The sequence below is a fragment of the Pteropus medius genome, unplaced genomic scaffold (assembly GCF_902729225.1).
Source record: "Pteropus medius unplaced genomic scaffold, Ma_sr-lr_union100, whole genome shotgun sequence".
Lineage (NCBI taxonomy): Eukaryota > Metazoa > Chordata > Mammalia > Chiroptera > Pteropodidae > Pteropus > Pteropus medius.
In genome coordinates this window covers 1,391,395-1,412,038 of record NW_024350925.1, presented here as the reverse complement: position 1 = coordinate 1,412,038, position 20,644 = coordinate 1,391,395, and the positions used below count along the sequence as shown (strand labels likewise).

General features: G+C 45.8%; 1 protein-coding gene across 1 annotated transcript; it reads left to right on the top strand.

The window, feature by feature from the left end:
- Nucleotides 1–71: 71 nt before the first annotated feature.
- Nucleotides 72–20,229, top strand: LOC120585412 (oligophrenin-1-like). Its single transcript, XM_039841731.1, has 6 exons — nucleotides 72–223; nucleotides 2,035–2,358; nucleotides 10,874–11,039; nucleotides 11,947–11,997; nucleotides 17,943–17,984; nucleotides 19,186–20,229. Exons 2-5 carry the CDS (start codon nucleotides 2,208–2,210, stop codon nucleotides 17,974–17,976), a joined length of 402 nt encoding a protein of 133 aa, XP_039697665.1. The 5' UTR covers nucleotides 72–223; nucleotides 2,035–2,207; the 3' UTR covers nucleotides 17,977–17,984; nucleotides 19,186–20,229.
- The last annotated feature ends 415 nt before the right edge of the window (nucleotides 20,230–20,644 follow it).

The following is a 20,644-nucleotide window of genomic DNA, read 5'->3' as shown; positions in this document are numbered from 1 at the left end:
CAAGTCCCAGTTAGCACTAGGGAGACAGGAACTTGACCTTCCTAACCGATTCCTGGAAATATTCCCTCTTCACAGATCTATTCAGGTCCTCCTGAAGAAAGTGCCGCGCCCCCGGTGCCTCCACCTCGAGTGACAGCCAGGAGACACAAACCAATCACGATTTCCAAGCGCTTGCTGCGAGAAAGGACAGTCTTCTACGCTTCTTCCGCGGGGGACGGTAAAGGTCAGTACCGAGGCTCATCCTCAAAAGAGGGCAGGCAGAAGGTGGGCTTCTCCTTGCTTCTGAGCCTGGCAGAGCAAGCTTTTGAAAATTCGTGCTCAGAGAGCGAGTTTGTCTTTTGGCTGGGCACAGGACGTGTCCAGGAAGCACGTGACCTAGTGACCCGGCACTCCTGAGTTTATGTCTGTACGATGACCTGCGACCCTTCGGTAATTTTTTCCTGTTTGGCTATTCTAGTCCGATGGCAGTTGTGTCAAAGTTAAGAAAAGCAGGGCCATATGTCTACCGTGGGACCAGAGCAGGGTAGCTATAGAGAAGCCACTCTTGGCCCTGAGCCCTATGGTGGTGGCAGCAGTGATTGGTGACAGGTTCCCAAGGAGAAGAAAACTCTCTGGGGAGAAAGGTCTTGGCAGCAAGACTCAGGCCAACCTCCGCCCACTTGGAATATAATAGTGTCAGTGATAGCTAACAACCATCGAGTGTTAATCACTCCCCGGGCACTGAAATGGCAATGCCATCTCATGGGATCCTCGCCACCACCTCAGGACATAGATACTCTTACTTATTACTCCCATTTCCCTGGGGAAAACATCTGAGCACTCAGGGGCTCGCTTCAGCCCCCACAGTTCGTAAGAAGCAGAACTAAGATTCAGAGCTGGCCGACCGGCTCCAGAGCCTACGTTTCCTTTAACATTTTATTTTGGAGGATTTCAAACATAAGCAGAGGTTGGAAAACATATATAGAGCGTACCCGCCGTGTTCTTATCCACCAGCTCCAATGTTTACCGCCCCTCCCCCGACCCAGACAGCATGCCATTTCATCCAGAAATGATTCAGTGTGTATCTCTAGAAGATTAGCGCTCTTTTTAAACCAGAATCACAATGCCACCGTCATACCTAAAAGAAAAGAAAACAGTAATTCGTTAATATCACTACCCATGTAGTAAGTGTTCCCATTCTCCTATGATTTCATTTTAAGAAGTCAGGATCCAAATAGGATCCACATATTACAGTCAGTTGACACGTCTCTCAGGTGTCATCTAGCTGACTACAACCTCTGTCCTTAACCACTACACTCTGATCTAGGGCATCCATGACGAAGGAAGGGGACAGTTTATAGAAGAAGTTGACAACCAGAGAGTCCTTAAGTATTTTAGGGAACTCCATTAATCTCTTAACATTGGTTTTCAAAATTTTCCATGTATTTGTGCAGGTGAATTTTTCCAGGGAGAGTATCCCTGGCTCTCATTAGAGTCTCAAAGCTTTAAGTAAGACTCAGAACAACTGAAAATCATGTACTCTCGTCACAGGGAGTCACAGACCGCAAAAGCTAGGAGACCGGAAAGTGGCTAGTTGGGGGTTTCTTTATGAGGAGAGAGAGAGAAAGAAGTTGAATTCTGTTACGTTTATTACTTAAATCTGAGAGATCTTTACAAATTCCTTTGGATGGAAATAGAAATAGTTAAGGATTAATTGATATCTTTATTTCGAAGAGAATAGAATATGCAATTGATTGGGGATTCTTAAGTCCCTTTTGAGTTACATATCCCTTCAAACAAAGCAACTTGGTATATCGTGACCTTACTGAACTATGGTGGTGAAAATTATACTCACATCTTGAATCGAATTCCCTATTTGATGGGACATGTGACTCTACACAAATCGGGGAAGGCAGGGACCAATTTGGGGGATATCATTGATTTGATCCGCAACAGCAGCTCTTTTGAAAATGTATACAATTTTTTGATACCGTGCATGCGTGTACAAAAGTAAAAGGTGATACAGGTTATCATTAATATTCCCTCTTTACCTAGATGACACCCAAGAGCAGACACCCAATGGTACTATCGCCAGCGGTATCGAACCCCCCAAACTGCCGCAGTACCCCAAACTGCCTATTCAGAAGAGTGGGGACAGTGATCCTTGGGGGAAGTCCCTAAGCAAGCCTGTTTCAGATGGCAAGTTGGAGCCCTTCCCTGACGTGGACATGGGGAAGTTGGTGATTAAGCTGCAGGATGGACCGACCAGGATCGTGGCGAAGGCCACCAATGGACCTGTGCCGGGCTCTGTGCCCGCCAGGGCCCCCTCTTTCTACGTAAAGAGACCAGCTCCACGGCCCTTGGCTTCCCACAAGGAGGGTAAGTGCTTGAGAATCCCTTGGAACCAGAACCCACCCCACCTACTTCAAGATCTTTCTGAAGTTGGAGATACTTAAGTAGAAATCTGTCCTAGTTTTCTGCCGCTAATGTTGAGATTGCAGATAAGAACGTACAGACCGCTCACAGCATCTCTAGAGTTTCCTTTACCTTTCTACCCCGAGCGCTTAGAACGATGCCTGCCAGTCACCTGGTCGGCAATCATTATTTGTGGAATAAATTAATAATAGTGATATTATTTATTATTATTATTATTGCTGCCATTGCCGTTTATTAAATACCTGCACTGTGCCTGGCATTGCACGAGGCGTGACATGCTAGTTTTGATCCTCACGACCTCACTGTGCAGAATGTATTATTATTTTTTTTCTACTAGAAATCTGGGGCTCCTCGTGGTAGGCGACTTGCCAAAAGCTAGTAACTAGCAGAGCTGTGTTTTAAATCCCACCATGTCTGGTACGCCCCCAAATCTATGTCATTTTCAACAAGGCAAAACTGTCACTTTACCTTTTTATAAGCAGCTCTGACTCTGTGAACTACTGTTTCCTCGGCCTCACTTTCTAGTTTAGCAGAAATAGGGACAGAGGGGCATGACTTCTGTAAAACTCTGGACTTTTTAAATTACGAATTATAAACCAAAATGTGGCCGACTTCTGCAGATGTAACTGGCCGCTGCATGCAGAGACTTGTGTGTGAGGCTGGGGCTAATGCACACGGAATCAAAGCGGGGCGGGTGTAAGTCTGTGAAGATAGCACAGGATAATGCTTGGGAAAAATCAAAAGAAACGTAATATGTCATAACACATGAAAATGCTATGAAATTCCAAGTTCCGTGCCCACGAACAGATGCATGCCCTTCCACTTACATAATAGGATCGAGCTGTGGCGACACAGACCTTATGGCCTGCAAAGCCTAAGATATTCACTATAGGACACTTTACAGGAAAAGTTTGCTGACCTCTGCCTGGGATCCGAGAGCACAGGTCAGAACAAGTGAGGCCAGGAGCGGCACAAAGGTGTTAGTGCGTAAAATGTTTGCCCTGAAGCCTTACACACTTGCTGGAGTGTTTTGCTCAAAAATTTGTAAAAAACAAACAAACAAACAAACAAAAACGGCAAGTGAAAAGAACTTGGTGTTTATGTAATTCCAAGTTCTTACAGGAACAACCAGCCAGTTGTTTGGGTAAAGGGTAATAACTCTTCTGTTTTTGAGGCCAGACGCTTCTGAGAACCATCTTCTCCCATGAATTGTCGCATATCACAGCCTCAGTATGGGATGAAGACATCGTGTCAGGGCACAGTCCAGGGAGAGTTATTCTGTGGGGGTCCAATGAAATTTTCACTGAGTGGCTGACCGTTCTCTGGCTTGACGCGCCAATGCATCTGTATGATTATAGTTATCTAACTTTTTCGAACACCTTGGTTTCCTCGTGTAAATGGGAGAAGCAGCTCAGTCCACAGAATTATTGCTAAGGTTAAAAATGAATAACCAATAAAATATCTGACATAGAATTCATATTCAAAATGCTGTTCATCTCCTCCTCTCCCCCTTCCCCCCTGTGAGATGTGCCTCTTCTGGAAAGTAGCCAAGCTAGGCCCGCCCTCTGTGTGGCCATCTGCTTTAACTTATAAGTCGTACACTGACCTTTACGTCACTGGCAGAGAGCTGGGTAACCCAGCTCCCATTCGTCACCGCTAAGTCTGCCTTGCCTGCTGCCGAGCCTTGAGGTCAGCCCGATCCTATCGGCTCGGCACACAGAGTCGCTCAGCCCTCTCTATCAGTTCAAAGGTCAGTCACCGTCTTCTGCTGCAGAGTGAAATCCCAGAGGACGAGCATTCCCCTCGTCCCCTTCCTCCACAGTCCTGCCGCAGGCTGCTGGTGGCAGCCGCTCTGATCTAATGGTTTCAGGTGATGTAAGTGCCGGTCTGACTGTCCAGTGTCATCTGGACTATGTAAGTTTGGGCCGTAGCAATGCCTGTCTTCGCTTGCTGCCTTAAATGAGTGAGCAACAGGCCAGTGGGATGCAGCTTTTTTCAAAGCTCTAGCCTTGGCTACAGAAAGCAGAGCTAAAGAAGTTAGTAGTTGTGCCCTCGGTGGAGAATTAAGCAATTAAGTTGCCTTTTTGAACCTTGCCCACTCCTACCTCCCACGCGCTCCCCCTCACCCACATTTTGGCTGCCACTCCACGGATAGATTTGATTCCAGGCATCAGGACAGATGTCAGTTAAGCCAAGGCTGCAGACAGCTCTGACTGGGCTATAGCAGATCGTTCTCAGCCCCCGGGGAGGGAGCTGTCACCTCAGCAGACCCCCCTCTGCACCTTGTGCTTGTCATTCCATTTCAGCTCTGTCGTTCAGAGCTTCGCCTGCCAACCTGAGAGCCAGTGTCCGGTCCTCATTGCTTTAACCATCCACCTGTGTCACTGGCCTGTCCTCCGTCCTCATCCCTCGTGTGGATCCAGCCTTCAGTTGGACTTGGTATTCTCCACGTTTTTTTCTTAGCAATTAAAAATAGCACCTTTCTTAGCAAGGCACAACTTAAATTGCTTTGTTCCATGGCAGTCGACTCAACAGTAAAATCAATATTGTTTGCTGATGCCATTTTGTCAAGGGGCCCTGCCCGTTCGGCCATGGAACTGGGTACTTCTCCTTCTTATAATCATTATGATAGGCCTTTGAGATAAGGTTTTCTTCTCCCTATTTCACAGACGGGGAAACTGAGGCTCAGAGAAGTGATAAAAATCACATGGTCAGCCAGGTTGTAAGATGTAGAGATGGGGCTTGAACCTTGACTTCCTAGGTACCACATCTGATTTCTTCAGCAGCTTTAGCTAGCTACCGTCCCCTTTCTCTTTTCAAAGAAGCATTCACGTCGAGGGGAACAAAATCCTACAAGCCCATCGATGCGACCACTCCTTATGAGGCCTGCCTTTGGAAAGGGCATTTGTGTAGCTTCCACGAAGTACTTTAGGGCTTTCCTTTGGGGGAAGATAGAGACTTCTCTGTGTTTATTTATTCAGACGATGGGAGAGACAAAAGCGAAAGGCCTTGGGCCCTGCCTTCCCAGTGAGGGAAGCATGTACGCAGCCAGTCCCAGTGCTCTGTGATCCGCTTCTTAGTGGGGACGAGAATGAATGCTGGTAGGACCATGGGGCAAGGAGCCAGTGACGTCTGGGTTCAGCGGCCCCCGTTAGCTCTTTCCCTCCATCTTCTGGGGAAGAAGAAACTGCCTTCCGGTGGTGTGCTCTTGGGCTTGCCAAAATAGTGCTTGTTAAGCCTTGCTCACCCACAGGGCCATTAGTTCTCCACCGGGGTGACTAATGCTACGAGTGGCATTTACATCTGCTCTAAATGTATTAGGAACAGACTTGCTCTTGCAGTAATGGGTCATGCTGGCCATTGCCCAGATTTTCTTGTTTGGACTCATTACGCTTTAATCTACTTGTTTGGCTTTCATTCTCTGCCTTTCCTGGAGCCTAACTCCAGATTGGTAATTAGCGGCTAAAGGAAATAGAAGCTTTAAGATAAGTCTGGGGGAGTGTCGTAGAAAGAAAGATCATTCCAGAAGACTGGAGGAATCTGCAGTAGGAAACAGTCCCCTCCGCTAACCCTGTGCCCTCAGGTTGGGTGTAGATGGGTATAAGGAAAGGTGGAAGAAAGTTGCTCAAGGTCAAAGACAGATTGCCATCGGGTCCTAAGAAGTGCACAGATGCTGAGGTTCTTTGGTTTCTTCGGTCACCAGACAGAGAATGGGAGGGAAGGCACAGGTTGGGCTGGAGAAGGAGGTCTGATTTGTAATAAAATTCGGCTGTGGACCAAGGCTTAAAAGAAATGAAGAGGAAGTACAGTTTGGTAGAAAGGACCGTAGGCTCAAAAGGCTTCGGGGCATCTCGGATGTGACTCGGGCTCCAGAGTCTCCCAGATGTGAATTTGAACCCCTCATCCTCGCTGTGGGACCTTTTATAGGAGGCTAATTACTAGCTCCATGATCTTAGGTAAACTTCACTTCTTCAAGCCTGTTTTCTCAACTCTAAGTGACAACATTGCCTACGTGGCACACGAGGTTTTTGTGGGGTTCGAGTAAGATTAGGTATACAAAGCGTCTAGTGATATCATAGAAGTTCAAAAAAATAATAGTGGTCTTGGGTGGTTCACAGCGTCCCAGGAAATGACAGGCATGGAAAGCAGTAGATGTCTCCTCCTCTGTATTCTGGAGCCTGTGAGAAGCCTCAGGCCTCAAATATGGATGTCAGAAAGAGCTCAGAGCTACTCGTTCCTTCGGCAGTCTGTCTCTGACCACGCCAGACACCCAGCGAGAGGAAGGAAGGGCCAGGCAAGGCTTCTCAGCTGTCCCTCCAGATGCAGCCCAAGTCCTGCGCCCTCCACGAAGCCTCCTGACAGTCCTGCCCTTTCTTACTTGTTTTGGCACCCACGCTGGCCCTCTAATGTGGCTGCTGACTTATAGTATTCACACTTACTTCCCATGAGCGTGACTTCATTCTCCAACTCAGTTTTAAGCCCCCTGGCAGGTGAAGTCTGTGTTTGGTCATCTGTGTGCATTCCTTAGGAAAGCAGAGGCTGGGTACAAGAGCCCTCCAGAAATAGCCAGTCTGTTGAACACCTTTCAATTTAGGTTTCAGTATAGCCCTGAAATTTGGGCATATGACGAGTGTGTCACAGATGGCATAACTGGAGACTTAAAAAGGGAAAGCTTTTTTTGTTGTCTTTCTAAATGACTGAACTACATTTTTCTCTACTCGATAAATATTTCTTAAATACCAGTTACTGCAAAGCAATTTACTTGGGTCTCCGGTAATTACAGAAACGAATCCTACGTGCATCTTGCTCTCAAGTTGTTCCCATCTTAATAAGAGAGATCGAGCCAGCAAAACAAAGAGCCCTGATTCAGAGCACAAGATGATGAGTGCCTTAAGAGTCAGACAGGAACTTGGACCGTCTGACGCTAACTAATTGTTACAGCGCTTAAGCTGAGGCTTGATGGATGATGCAAATTTGGGCAAGTGGAAATAAGGTGAAAGGCAGCTGGGAAAGAGATGATCAATTGTAAGATATGTACGTGGGACAACAAATAATACTGTTTGTGTGGACTAGGGCACGGGAAGAGGATGGTGGCAAGGTAGATCAGAAAGACCAGCTGAAACCAAGTGGAAGAGGGTAGCGAATTCTAGGTTAAAGATGGTTCGGCTTGTGCTGCAGGAAACAGAGAGCTAGGAAATCTAAATCTCTGTCTATTATCTATCTAATCATCTATCTATCTATCATCTATCTGTCTGTCTGTCTGTCTATCTATCTATCTACCTATTTAATCATCTATCTATCTAATCATCTATCTATCTGTATCTATCATCCATTTATCTAGAGATTTTTTTCAAGCTGGTTAAGTATATGAGCAGAACTGGCTTCTAGAGTACTCAGAAGCAGCATAGGAAAGTCCGCGGGGAGAGATACAGGCCTACAGACTGATACCATGGACGCAGTAATCTGGAGAATAGTCCAGGTCCGCATTGTCCAGGTAGTCAAGGGATCTCCTCCAGGTCATGCAGCAAGCCAGGGTTAGTATTAAGACTAGAATCTGTGTCTTCTGGGCCCCGGTTATATTAGTCTTCCATTCCCGCCTCTTCAGTTTGACACTGTGGCTTTTCTGTGGCAAGTTAGAATCAGGAGATAACATTGGAGTCTTTCAACCAAGAAAACCCTTTGCCTCTGACCTCAAAGACTGACTGGCGATGAATCATCAAATTGCAGCTCCCAATAAAGAGCCGGGAGGACACGGGGCCATTTAGATGTGGCTGTGACTTGGGAATAATGGGGTTCAGACCTTGGGTGGTACCATCTGGCTCTCTCATCACCAGAAGTGATAGCCCTAGGGTGGACACAGTTTCAGGTAGAAGTGCCTTTTTGCCTCCGACTGCATCATATGCTTCCTGTCCAGCGCCCCCTCTGGTAAGCAGTAGAAATGGGACAGTATTGTCAGCTCCGGTAATCGGTCATCGGCCGTGAGCAAGAAGCATCATGTAGCTTAGTGGTTACACATAGCATCACCTGGGGAGCTTTTAAAAATACCCAAACCCAGGTCCTACCCAGTCGGTTAAACAGGAATCTCTGGGACTGGGGCCCAGGTACCGAACGATTTACCCGTTCCCAGTGTGTAGCCAGGGTTGAACTCCGCTGGTACTTGGGACCGCTTGGGCTTCAGAAAGCAGATGGACCTGCACGTATGGCCAGTTGATTGTGAGCTTCCCCACCTCTGCGTGTCTGTTTGCTCAAGTGTACAACAGGGATTATTACACTTTCTACCTCGCAGGGTTATAACCGGTATTAAATGAGAATAAATGCGTCCAGTACTGCGTATAGTACCTGGAACGGAACAGGTGTTCAATAAGAAAAAGGTAGCTAAACTTTTTACCAGTTATCTTATTACCACGACCACTATTATTATTTATACTTTTAATATTTCTAAGAATATCCGCAAAACGGCAGACACAGGGAAGAAACCCGTCTCTGCTGCTTCTCTAATTGTGTGATTGTGGCTGAATCATTCATTTCACCCTGCTGAACGTCAGTTTCCTTCTCCGCAAAATGGGGAAGGTGAGATCCATCTCTTCTCTCCCCCCAAGCTCATTGCGCGCCTCAGATAGTTGTCTGGGAAAGTGCTTTCAATGGTATAAACCGTGTTAGAAAAATCAGGTTATTACGATTGTGGTTTTTGTTTTAGCTGCAGTTCTGTGTACCCAGCCTGGCGCTAAGGGGAATGGCTTTGTCCAGAAGTGGAAGGTGCAGTGTAGATGGGGAGACAGGATTGATATGTGTCTAAATGAACAGTACTTGACGCGTTCTTCCGTGAGAGCATCGGCCACAGTGTGTCGTTGTCATTTCTCTTCACATCCGTCTCTTTCACTAGAAGGGCTAGGTGGGGGGACTGAAAAACCCACATGGCACTGTGTAAGCAGTTCATGAGCAGTTCGCATGGATGGCAGTTACCCGTGCCAGCCGGCGTGTTCAGGGAGCTGAGATCTGAGCTGAGTGTTGAGGTTACAATACAGATAAGACACAACCGTCTCGTGGAGCGTGGTCATTGTACCCATTTCCCAGATGAAGAAATTGAGTCAAAGAGGTCAAATAACCGCCCAGGGTCCCGCAGCCTGGGGACAGCAGAATCGGCCTCAATGCCAGGTCCAGCCAGCTCCACACTCTGCACTTTTCACTATGACATGGATGTAAGCGTCGCAGCCTGCTTTGATAGGGTAGAGAGGAGACCAGTTGACTCAAGTAGAGCTGATGGTTAAGTCCAGAGTTCGTGCCTGGGCTGATAATTGGGGGCCAGCTCATAGAGGGCCTCAAATTTACATTAAGGAGTTGGGAAGATATTTAAGGAGAAGATAAACAGTGTAAAACTACTTAGGGTAACTCTTACATAATTATATGGATTAAACTCCATGTTTTTTACAGTTACCTTAAAATTTTTTAATAAGAAAGCTTAACGAATATCAAGATTTACTAACAAATTGAATGAATATCAACATTAACTGACTCCCACGCATGGCCGAACGTGTGTCTATTCACATATGGTGCCCATCAAGCCTACGGCATTTTTTGTGGCCTTTTTCTCACTTATTTTATATGCATGTATTTTTTTTTGACCCGGCCCAAGTCGTTTTCAGTTTGTGCATGATGTGTACTGGTTAAATGCTTTTAAGAATTGACTCGTTTGCTTAGCCTTTGTGGTAGGATTTTGCCATCAAGAAGCATGTTTTCCTGCCAGTTGTTTTTTTTTTTATTGTTTTCTTTTGGGTTAAATTCCTTTGCCTGATCCTCAAAGTAGATCCACTAGATAGAGTATGAACTGTCTCATATGTATGATTTTGCATGTCGTCCACATTGTTCTGGAATTCTCGATGGCTGTCTAGATAGAATAAGCCCGGTAGACAATGCCACCAGCAATGTGTGAGTGCATCCGTTTCTCCATACTCCAGCCAGAAATGTTTTATAAAAAATTATGTGTGATTTATTTTGTGCTGACTGACCTGGAAATTAGAGGCAGGAAGGCATGTTTGGAGAGACTGCTATAAAAATGAAGGGGTAAGGGGCCTGCGTTTCGGTGATGATGACTATAACAAATTCAAACTCATCATCACACATCGACTAAGCACCTGCCGTGTGCCAGGTACCGTACTAAACATATTGGTGCCTAATTCAGTTCTCTCGATATCTCTGTAAGATAATGTATTATCGATCTGGATTATATAGATGAGGAAACTGAGACTTAGCAAATTAATGTGACATACCCTAGGTCACATGAATATGAACTTCAGAGCTGAGGTTCAAGTATAGACTTTCCGAAGGGATAGCTGCTGGGAAAATTGCGACAATGACAAAAACTCTGGAGTTAGTAGTGACCAGAAAGAAATGGGTGCCGAGGGAGGCAGCCTACATACCTGTGATTTTGCGTGGCTGCTCACGTCCTCTTCTCTTCCAGGGGACCTGGAAAGTTTCAACAAGGTGCGTCCTCCGGGTGAAAAGCCAACCATCATCCGTCCCCCAGTGAGGCCTCCAGACCCTCCCTGCCGGGGCGCTACTGCCCAGAAGGCAGAGCCGAAGTCAGACGTCGCAGCTGGCGGCGCGGGGGAGATCCCATCATCCGTGTAAGTGGGGTTAGCCCTCATCCTTGACCGAAGGCCCATCTTGGGCTTTTGGGGTTCTTACTGCGGGTGTGGCGGGCGTGCAGTGCACGACGCTGGCCCGTCACCCACTTCACAGTTGAAGGGAGTGTCACAGACCAGCCTTGTTGGAGTGTTCCACTCAACACTCAAGGCTGAGAGATTTCCCCAGAGCTGGAGACTTTGAACTTCGGTGCCTAATACTAGGAGAGCCATTTTTTCTCGCTGCCCCGATCTCGGTAGGGCAAGAAGATTATCTTCTGTTTTCACGCCCCCTTGGCTCTGGGTATCTTTCTTATTTTCTTGTTATTGCCAGTGGTTTTAAAAGTAATCTAATGAAGAGATCTGTTCATTGTATTTGTGCCGTGAGGCTTTTGTCTTAAAGCAAGGGTACATTTTTTTTTTAAATCTTCCACATGACTCAGATTCTCCAGAGAGCCTCTTGCAAAGCAAGGAACCAGGGCTAGAGCTGCTTTGGTGGCCCAGCTGGCCTGTCCTCAGCAAGTGCCCGGGACCGCTCTCAGTATGCTTCTTCCTGGAGTTCTTTGGTCTTACCTCTCTTGTTTTCCATAACTGTAAAATGTGGGAAATTTTTCCAAAGCCTCCACCGTTTTGACTGATCAGCTCCAATTATGCTTTGAAACCTACAATTTGTTACACTTATTCCTCCCAAGAATAGTCTACGTGGCCATCATTCGGAACCAAAGGTATCAGCCATAGCCTCGGGGTCTGATACTTGGGTTTCTCCTGAGACCCAGGTCCTCTGCCAGCTAAGGCAGGGCCTGGCCTTGGTGGCCCATCTGCTTTCTATTGTCTTGTCCTTTCCATTGGCCGTTGGCGCTCGCGCACGTTCCAGAGCAACTCATGGTACTTGGCTGGCTTCTGTTCACAGGGTGGCTTCCAGAACCAGGTTCTTTGAAACAGCCTCCCGGAAAACAGGAAGGTAAGGGACACGGGCGACAGAAGAGAGACGAAATCATTTTTTAATAAATGCATCCTAATCATCTCATTTGCTCTTTTACATTCTCTTATTTCTCTATGTCTCTCTCTCTCTGTTTGTCCCCTTCTTTCCTCTAATTCTGTCTCTCACCCTGTTTCTATACCTCTGTGTCTGTCTTCGTCACTCTATTTGTCTCTCAGTGTTTTCCTGTCATTCTCAGTCTCTTTCTGTCTCTTTTTCTACTTATGTCTGTTTCTCGATCTGTTCCTCTTTCCTGCCTCTCTCCCCATGTGTCTCTTGATCTATCTCTGTATGTTGCCTCTTTGCCTCCCTGACTCTTGTTTTCCCATCCGTTCTCTGCTTCCTTTGGCTAGAATGTGGGATGAGGAGAGAAGCTAAGCTGGAGGTGAGGCCGGGGAGACGGATTGGGGCCACATTATAAAGGTTTATATAACACACTAAGGAGTTTGGGCTTAGTACTGTAGGCCATTGGGAGTCATGGAAGACTTTTAAGCATGACAGCGCATATTCTGAGCTGACTTAAGTTGTAAAAATCATTACCTTGGTGATAGGGAAGATGGGAAAGTAAACGTTACAGGTCCACAGTCCGTGTGCTTTCAAAGGCCAAAACTCAAAACAGCTCGTAAGATGGAATCAGATGTGTCTGCCTATCGTGCCCCGCCCCCAACACACATGGCTCTTGCGATCTCGCATAACCACCCCTTCCGTGATGGTCCCCGAGTCTTAGAAGGGGCATCCTGGGCATCCAGGCTTACAGACAGAGACCACAGCAATGGTAGACGCAGCAGCAGGCTGCAATGCCTGTACCCTCATACGAGACAAAGAACAAAGAGTAACTTTCGTTACGTCCCCCGAGCCCCAAACCGTGCCGAGCTGGCCACTGTGCAAACACCTCCTTGTTCAGCTAACAAGGGATCTATGGCAATCCTGGTGTCTAAGGACCCCAGGCTAATGACTCCAAGGGGGTCTGGCTGAGTCTTAGGGCTTGAGCGCTGGAATGGGCCAGATGGCTGGCTATACAGGTTGAATTCCATAATGTCGGGATTTGGCAAGACTTATGAAAACAAAAGAAAAAGGTTAGTGATCAGAGCAAAGCATAAAGCATTCTCTGACTCTGTAGGGCTGACTGTTGAGAACACCTCCAGACGGGTGGCTTGGGGCGTCACTTTTGCTGGAATGAAGGCAGGCAGTGACGACTCACGGATTCTCCCAGTCTGCAGTCTCACTGTGTCTGATGATGTCATCGGGCGCTCAGTCAGACTCCGCGTGGCTTACACAGAACTAGTCGCCAAGACTGTGCAAGCATAAGCTGTTGGGATGATGTCTCCCAGGTTTACATGATGTTGTCTAGCTGCAGTCTGCAATTGCAAGGCTCGGAAAAACAAACAAACAGTTTTAGTTCTCAGTAATTCCAAGGCAAAGGAAGGACAGGAGGAAAATGAAACACCAGTTCAGAGGGTTGCAGCCAAACACTTTCACTAGAAAAATTCAGGATTTGGTCCAGTCCACAGGTGAAACATAAAACTTTAAAAAAAGACAGTCGACTGAACTAGAATCTAATATCCTTAACTGCATGCTATAGTTGCTATTGAAATATTTTTTTCTCCCTAAAATCACCCTCGTTTTTATCAGAGACAGCCAAATTAAGACTAATTTACTACATGACTAGTTTCAATAAATTTGGCCGATTAGTTATATAAAAACAGTAAGAATAACAAGCGATCATACAGGCTCTTTTAAATCTGCTTTCCTGGAATTTCATAGGGAATCTCCAGCCCGAGTCTTAATGAGCCTCTCAGGGCTAAGAAGCCAAGTCACCTCCTTGCCATCACACTATGCATTTGGGTGAATCTCGGGTCCAGAGATTCCTCCGAAATGTATTGAGGTTCTTCCTCTGCATCTCCCAGGAAGCAGCTTCGTTTTTCACCTGCAAAGACTGCTGTGAGCCATGTAAGCAAGGTACCAGGCCGTTTTTGCAAGAGGCTTTTATTGGCCTCCAAAGTCCATCTTAATTCCTTAGAGCAGGGGTCCCCAAACCCCGGGCTGTGGACTGGTACCAGTCCATGGCCCATTAGGAACCGGGCCGCACAGCAAGAGGTGAGTGGCAGGTGGGCGAGCGCAGCTTCACCTGTATCTGCAGCCGCTCCCCAGCGCCGGCATCACCGCCTCAGCTCCACCCCAGATAATCGGGCATTAGATTCTCATAGGAGCATCCATCTCTGGGCCAAAAAGGTTGGGGACCGCTGCCTTAGAGCTTTCTGGTCACATTTGAGTCTATAGATCTCTCTCAAACATGACATTCCAGTCAAAGCCCCGGTAATAACCCCACTTTCCAATTGTGTCCTGTTATAAAGAGAGCAAATTCCTATTGAATTTATGCAAATAACCGTAATTACCATGGAAATAATAGTACTCACTCAGAGTCTCTAAATTTTGGAGGGATGAGGTAGGAAGAAAACTGTAAATGTTTCAATACCGCTTACTTACAAAGGCATAATTTACCAAATTGCTCTAAGTCATAGGTAGTTTAGGAGAAAAAAGTTTCCTTAAATCGGGTAAACAACAAGATTAGAAAATTGGCAATATTTCAAACAAACAAAAAAAAGACAATCCTTAGTTCATTCAATCCTATAAAACCAATTCCTGTTTGCGCCGATCACTTACCTTAGAGTTCTATGAATCTTCATCTGGTTTAAAGGTGGAATCTGAAAATGTATCCTCAGAAACCTGTATTTTCAAATAGTGCAGTCGACAGAGGGGTTTGCTTTCCTCTGTAACATAACATTATAAGATACAAAATGAAAACATTGCATCAGGACATTGTAGACCCTTGGAGATTGTAAACTCTAGAACATTCATTTAGTAATTAGAAAACATGCGTAGAAATACAACATAATTAGTTCTTTATTTGACAAAGATTCCCATGTAATTTTAGTATATCAAATAGGCTTAGTTAGTTTGCATTTTCTCTTTTATAAAGAGAGAATGAATCTTCGAGGCATTCCAGGGGCCCCCTGGAATAACCCAAAGCCATTCCCAGGCTAAAAAAAGACTCCTTTTAAACCCTGAACCTTGGGAAGTTGGTCAAAATATGTCAGAAAGTTTGGATTTGACTAAATAGGATCATAAGTCATTACGAAGCAATACTTAATTATCCATTTCACCAAAGTGATAGTCAAAGACAGATACAGAAGTTTATATAAGTGTCGGCCAAACTTAGTTCTTACTATTGAGGAGATTCGATTTCTTAAGTAATAGACCTGTTTAAGACAACATAAAGCACAGAAACTCGTTTTGATAAAACACGGAAGCTTCACTTTCTAGGCAGAAAACTTTCTCACATGTCAGTAGCACACCGGTCATCCTTTTCGGCAGAGGGAGAAAACCAAACTAATTTTGTATCGGCTTACTTTTAATATTTAAAGTCACTTACTTGATGAAATTTATTTCAATCTTATTCGGCTTGACCTCACATAAAATTTCTTTTCTCAGGATTCCTTTTCTGTAAACCTTCTACAACTTTCCTTTTTACGTAAAGATCTTTGACCTTCTCCTCTCCACTTTTCCATTCTAAAACAACCAGCCTCACGATAGAACAAAATTTCTTTCCTTTCTTTAAAAAAAAAATTCTCCATGCCTTATACTTTCTTTACTGAAAAAATGTTTTCTTTTATCTTAATGAGAATTTTAACCTTTAGAAACCTTAATTTCTAATGACAGCTAAAAAATAAACAACTAGCATTCTATACATTGGCAAATATATGAATATATTTCATAACCTCTGGAAACATAGGCTTTTGTTGGCAGCTTACCAGTTTTTCAGAAATGTGTTTGTTTTAATAAAATACAAGACATTTATTAATAGATCTAGATTTATCTTTCAGGTTCTGTGTACTAAGAAGCCAAAAGTAGGAAAAATTAGATTTACCTAGCGATGAAGGTTTCAGGTTTTCATGTTATTTGGAAATACCTAGATGTTCAAACATTTTTATCATTTAATTTAGTAAAAGTTTCAAGTTACCAAAGAGATTTAGAAAACCATTTGAGTATGCGTACAATATAATTATCGCTAAAAGGTAACCTAAAAGAAACTTTTTTTTTGGAGTCAAAAGGAAAGTTTATTAGAAAAGGGGTAACGCTCCACAGACAGAATGTGGGTCCCCTCAGAGACAGTGCAAGGGACAGTGAGAGAGACAGAGTTAAGGCACTGAGAGGGACCAGACGCTTTTTATCCCGTTTATATTTCTTTAATTTACTTGCTCCTAACAATTCAGTTTAGATCGTTTGTGAAAATATTATCGTATCAAGTTATTTTTCTTGCTGACAAATTTTGCGGCAGTGGTAACGTGAACTTATTTGACTAATAAACCCAGGTAGAATAAAACAATGATTTAATGCTAATGATTCTAAAGATATGCCTGTTTTACCAAACCCAATTCAAAATCTGCTTTAATGTCAAACATTTTCCCAGATCATGTGATTCTGAAAAGCATTTGAGTTAGTTTGTTATATTTTTGATAATTCTCCTGTAAGTGTCGGAGTAGTCCGTCACAGGCACTACCTCCTGGCTGATCCTCACCAGGCTGTTACCCGTCCAGAACTCAGAACATCAGAGTTTGGAGTAAAGAAAAGGTTTATTGATCGAGAAAGTGCCACCGGAGAAGATGGGAGACCTAATCCTGAAATCCTTCTTAGAAAGGACAGAGTTCAGGCTTCTTTTAGGGCAAGGGAAGGGAGCATGGCAGGGGCTGTGTTTGTAGAAACTCAAGCCCCGAGCAGAATCCGTCAACGAACGTGTCTAAAGTGGGAGTTATTGGCTCGAACACGATGGCGACCCCAGTGGGAGCATTTGACTCTCTTACCAAAGACTGGAGGCAGGGAGGGTAACTGGTCCTCCTGGCGAGACGCGATGAGGTCCTGAGGCCTTGACCTATGGTATGGCCACTAGGAAGGAAATGGGAGGCGAGGCGTGACCTTGCTGACGTTTCGAACATGGAACACTGGAGAAAGATTAAGAGAGGAAAATCTAACTTGGGTAATTAAGTAGATGATAACAATAATTAATCATGAAAGAACAGGTTTTGTGGAAAAGTCGCTCTGCTCAATTTTGGACACGGTGTTTTTGAAATGTTTTTGCAACAGAGATGTCCAGTAGGTTACTGCAACTTAGACTAGTAGTCGGGGCTGGACCTACGTAGATTTAGGGGTAAAACTATTGAGTACAGCCGCCGTACTTCTTGGGGCGTTCACATATACCAAAATATGAGTAGGAGCTCTTCGTAGGGGTTCTCAGTATCTGGTGGTCACCGAAACCATGGATGGAAATATGATCACTCAGGGAGAAGCTATTAAATAGACTTAAGAGAGAAGAGCAAATCGATGCTGAGGATGTGGCCCTGGGACCAGCTGTATTCTAGGATGTTCTGGCCACACTATATGATATGTGACTCTTCAAGATTGTCTTTCCTCCAGCTATCCCCAGATAAGACTCATTTAGGACTGATCTAAGCACATCGAGAGGCCAGGCCAGGCTGGCTTGGTCTTCAAGGCAAAGGAGGATTCGTAGTCCACCTGGCATTTGCCCTCTCTCTTTGTCCTTCTCCCTCTTAGGGATAATCACAGTATGTAGTATTTGGTCTTGAGTCCATTTCTCTGGGCTCCCCTAGCCTCCCCTTGTCTGACACCCAGTCTCGCACTTAAAAGATAACTTCGTGTCTGGGAGACTGGGCTCTCTTAATCTGCCACAGACGTAGCCCAACCTATAAGCGTGGAGCTAGATGCTTCGAAATATCTGGATGGAATCACTTCTCCATTTTTCGAATGACCACTTTGGCATTGGCCTGGAAGGGCCGCCCATAGCCTTGCTTTGCCTTTCCATTTCCGATTTCGAGAGTCTTAGTGAAATGTTTTTCCTCCTTTACCCACAGTTCTCAAGGCAGACTTCCTGGAGATGAATGTTGAGGCCTCAGGTATGTAGTCTCCCACCCGATTACAGAACCTTGTTACGCATGAGCCTTCTCGATGGGCTCCAAGCTTTTGAAAACGGGTGCCATGTAGGAGCAGAGGGTGGAAACTCACCTCCACGCCTGCGATTACGTGGCCCTTACACTGACTGCCTTCCAGTTCTGAGCTTCTCTGTGCTTTCGAGCCTCTTTCTCCTTCCCTTTCTGCCCCTGCCAGACTGCGGTGTAGTTTTACGAATTGCCTCTGAATCGAGTTTACTAATTAGGATTCCTGGGCTGTGACAAGTACGTTTCCTTCTCTGAGCCTCAGTTTCCCAATCTGTGAAATGACAAGGTCGGGACCTTCTAACTCTGCCATCCTTTGTTCTAGAAGATGAGTAACCTCTCTTTTGGTATTCATAGCAGGTGCCGAGAGTCCACCTTAGTATCTGTAGAAGGACTTCATTCCTTCAGGGCAAATCACTATTTCGGTCTTGCCCCCTGACCCTTCATCCTTAGTCCTTTGTATTTGTCTGATGTAAAGCGATTTCACACCCGTTAGCTCATTTGATCCAGATCGACTGCCAGAAATACGGAGGCTATTATATGTTTTAACCAAACAAATAAAGCAGCTGAGGTTCAGAGGGGATCGGTGACTTGCTAAGGTCACGGGAGCCACGGAGCCCTTGGAAGCGTTTTCTCTCTCTTGGTGTTCGGATTGTGTGACCGTCGCGTCGCTGGCTGGCATGCGGCAGTATACACAGAAGTGAGATCCAGCTTTCCACGTGCTCCGCCGGCTCCCTTTCTTTACTCGTCACTGCCAGTCCTCAGAGGCCCATGCTAGATAAGCTTTCTCCTCATCAGTCCTCATGGAGGTGAAGTCCCAGTAAAACGAAGCTCGGAATTCTCATAGTACCAAAAAGGCAGAGGCCATGTTGCAGAGGTGGGGGTCATCTCAGAGGTATCAGGCTTCCGCATCCCTCGTGGACTTTTGGGGGACTGGAGTGGAGGCCAAGGGCCCACGTTTCTATTCCTGATGATAGCACCATCGTAGACCCGTTTCATGAGATCAGAGTTAGAACAGCCGTTGGCTGCACAGCTCCTTGTCCATCGGAAGGTCAGCCACCGAGCATGTGGCTAGGTCGGTACCGGGAGCGGCCCGCTGCTCGGTGCCGTTGCGTGCTTGCTCGGTCCTCCTTCATTCCCCACTCTCTTCCTTCCCTTCCAGGTTTTTTAAAGCCTTGGCCTCGGGAGACCCTTTCGAGGCTCCGGAGGGGTCTTCTTCCAACCCTTGTGTGCCGAGTCATTTTTGCCGAAGAGCAGCTATTTCCTGGTCCTGCACCTCCTGGCTCTGGGTTCTAGAACAGGTTTATGTCTCCTTTGCATTCTATCTTCATTCCTTCGGAAGTTCTTTCCTGAGTCCCCATTAGACTGTGAATGGCCGATCTTCCTCAAGCCAGACTGCGGAAATCCAGCTGTCCATCGACCTGGGACGAAGAGCCAGGCCCCATGTTCATGTCTCCTCTGAACGTCCTGCCTCCTCGAAGGGACATCGAACTCCAGAAGACCGGAGGCCGCGCTAAAAGCTGCTTGAGCTGGGGCCATCGCTTGCTTCGGAAGTGGAGGAGTAGGAATGTTTGCAAGCGTTGGAGAATGCTAACATGTCTCTCGCTGAGGATATGGACCCGGGTGCCAGGGTGGAGGCCTGGTGCTGCCGTGTGTCACCAAGAACGTGTCGGCTTTTGGGGGGCCAGACAGCACGGGTGATGTCCCGTCAGCCCCTCTGTGTGGACTCAGGAAGGCGGACTTCCTGCTCTTGCGTACAGCTGCTTAGGACAAATCTGCAAGCATGTTTTTTTTTTTTGCATGTCAAATCTTAGTTCTGTTTGAATTGTTCTTCCGCCTGTTTTCTCTTGACAGCTTCCTTTCCAAACAATCAAGAAAGACATAAAAGCCGAAAGTGATTCTTTTTAAAAGGGGGACTCTCTTTCTCCTGCAGGGGTTCTATTTTGGGGTCTAATGCTGGAATGTAAAAGTTAAGATGGTTTGGGGCTAGGCAGCTGTCACTGTCGCTTAATGTTTGCCTTCTGCAGATAAGCTCTTTAATCTCCTGAAACAATCCCTAACGCACTGCCCATGGATTCGGGAGAGTTCACGAAGCCTCTGAAATGGTATGCAGATTCTACGACGATGTGCCTTTTCTGGGGAGGTGTTCATGATATTCTACTGAATTTCAAATGGGCCTGTGACCCAATAAAGGTTAAGAACCACAGCTCTGAGAGAAACGACTCTTTTTATAACCCGTAAAGTAGTTGACTGGACGGGCTTCTCAAAATAATTTGGTCTAACTGCTTAGTTTACCATTGGGGAAACCGAGGCAAAACAAGTTAGCCGCCGTGTCTAAACAAGATCCCAGGTCCTTGGGCTCCCTACTCAAGGTTTTTTTTCCATCACACGACACTTATGTCGCTAGGGACAGTATGATGAGTGGCTCTAGGGGTCATCATTTTGCAGGTTTGGATCTTACCCTCTCTGTCGAGCCCTACGTATTTGCCACCAAACGGAAAGCTTGCAGACACACGCTCCCAGTCTGCCTCATTTGCCACCTCAATCCCTGCAAAGGAACACAAACACAGCCGGTGTGGTGAGAAATCCGAAGAGCAGACGTTTCTGATTCCTGTTCGTTG